This window comes from Coregonus lavaretus (assembly GCF_964263955.1).
Source record: "Coregonus lavaretus genome assembly, contig: HAP1_SCAFFOLD_4953, whole genome shotgun sequence".
Taxonomy (NCBI): Eukaryota; Metazoa; Chordata; class Actinopteri; order Salmoniformes; family Salmonidae; genus Coregonus; species Coregonus lavaretus.
Genome location: NW_028165575.1, coordinates 21,576 through 23,930, shown reverse-complemented (window position 1 = coordinate 23,930; position 2,355 = coordinate 21,576). Strand labels below are relative to the sequence as shown.

The 2,355-nt window shown below is 51.7% G+C and overlaps 1 protein-coding gene across 1 annotated transcript; it reads right to left on the bottom strand.

Annotated features, from left to right (window-relative positions):
• Positions 1-264: 264 nt before the first annotated feature.
• LOC311115719 (protein FAM124A-like) lies at positions 265-1,038 on the bottom strand (the record flags this gene model as incomplete). Its single annotated transcript, XM_084190870.1, has 1 exon — positions 265-1,038. A coding segment is annotated over one exon (774 nt), but the record flags the coding sequence as incomplete, so codon positions are not given.
• Between the last annotated feature and the right edge of the window lie 1,317 nt (positions 1,039-2,355).

The following is a 2,355-nucleotide window of genomic DNA, read 5'->3' as shown; positions in this document are numbered from 1 at the left end:
GTTTGACTGCTGCTGGGATATACGGTGCAGCATGTTGTTAATCTATGGCCTAGGCAACACAAAAGTGTACAACACACACACACACAAACACACACACACACACACACACACACACACACACACACACAGCGACACACACACACACACACACACACACACACACACACACACACACACACACACACACACACACACACACACACACACACACACACACACACACACACACACACACACACACACACACACACAGCAGCATCTCACCTGCAGCAGTATCTTGTTGCCGTCGTAGTCCTCAGTCTGCCAGCGTACCTCGCTGATGGGGGTACAGGGGCGCGGCAGGAGGGGTACCAACGCCCCGACGTCCCTCACCCTCACCTCCATCACCGCCGACTCCGTTGGGGCGGGACTCTGGCCCCTCGGCAACCGCTTGAACGACAGCTGGATCTCCGTATCTGGGTTGGAGTACACCACGAAAAAACAAAAGTCTTCTTTCTTCTGGGCCAGCCTCCTCTGAAGGATCAGCCGGTACAGCCGCACCATGTCCCAGAAGCTCTCGTAACGGCAGTAGACGGTGAAGCGTACAATCTCTTTACCGTAGTGAACCTGGCGTACCGCCCACAGAGGAGTCCCCGGGGCCAGGGTGAAGAAGTCTTGGCTGCAGGGAGTCAGCGGGAGCATCCTGCGGCCGTTGTTGACCCTCTCGGTATGGTGGAAGCGCCAGGGGGGGCGCTGGAGAGCACGGTGTAACGTCACGATCTGCTCCTCGCCCCCGTACTGCTCCTGCAGGAAGAGGATGACGGCCAGCGCCGGCTGGCACTGCGGAGGGCCGTGATTGGCTGAAAAAGATGCCGAAGCAGGACATGATTGGCGTTTGGGCTTCTGTTGCCAGGCGGCTCTCTCGGAGACGCGGAAGAGCTGCAGTTCAGGGTGGACCCAGGCCAGGACGGTGTCGGCAGCATGCTGCAGGGCCTTGGCCTGCCCCGGGTCAGTAATGAGGTGGACACTGACCAGGAAAGGATCCTGCAGCTCCACCATGGATAACTCACCTCCAACACAGAGACAGAGAGAAGAGGAGGAGGAGGAGGAGGAGGAGGAGGAGGGGAGCGGAGTAGAGAACAAGAAGAAGAAGCCATTAGAAATGATATGATATGATATTGTGAATCTGAAAACATTTATTTACCAAACTACTAATTCTTTCACCCCTCTCTCTCGCCCCTCTCTCCCTCCCCCCTCTCTCTCTCTCTCTTTCCCTCCCTCTCTCTCTAATAGGCCCATGCAGAGCAGGGTTCTGTTGTCTCATTAGTTTCATTAGCAGGTCGTTAGTGAGGCCCAGACACACACACACACACACACACACACACACACACACACACACACACACACACACACACACACACACACACACACACACACACACACACACACACACACACACACACACATACACATACACATACACATACACATACACACACACACACACACACACAGAGAGAGGAATGCTCCAGAGCCCGGCAGGAAACTCAAACAAGGTGTGCCCCCTTCCTGACCCCCTGACCAAGACCAACTAAGACAGAACTTAAACCCCCACAGGAAGGGGCGGACTTAGTGATTTGGAGGCCCCAGGCAGAGGCCAGTCTGAACGCCCCCATGTGGGTTTTATAGAGACGTAATTTAACTGTAAAAAGGTATTATCTTTTAATGTGCCATGAACACAACCAGTCATGATGTTTTCATCTGAATGTCAAATAAATCACATAAAAACTAGGTTACCTTCGCACGTTCATCCAAAATAATTCCAGCATCCGATTAGTGCACTGTGCACCCGCCAACTTTCCATCAATTCGCAAGTGGCCGAAACTATCTCACCGGAGAAATATCCTAACGAGTGAAACGGCGCCCCTCTGTCTTACTGTACACTGAGTGAACAAAACATTAGGAACACCTGCTCTTTCCATGACATAGACTGACCAGGTGAATCCAGGTGAAAGCTGTGATCCCTTATTGATGTCACTTGTTAAATCCACTTCAATCAGTGTAGATGAAGGGGAGGAGACAGGTTAAACAAGGATTTTTAAGACTTGAGACAATTGAGACATGGATTGTGTATGTGTGCCATTCAGAGGGTTAATGGGCCTTAGAACAGGGTATGGTCGTAAGTGCCAGGCGCACCGGTTTGAGTGTGTCAAGAACTGCAAAGCTGCTGGGTTTTTCCCACTCTCAACAGTTTCCTGTATGTATCAAGAATGTCTCACCACCTAAAGGACATCCAGCCAATTTGACACAACTGTGGGAAGCATTGGAGTCAACATGGAACACTTTCGACACATTGTAGAGTCAAATACATGAGGC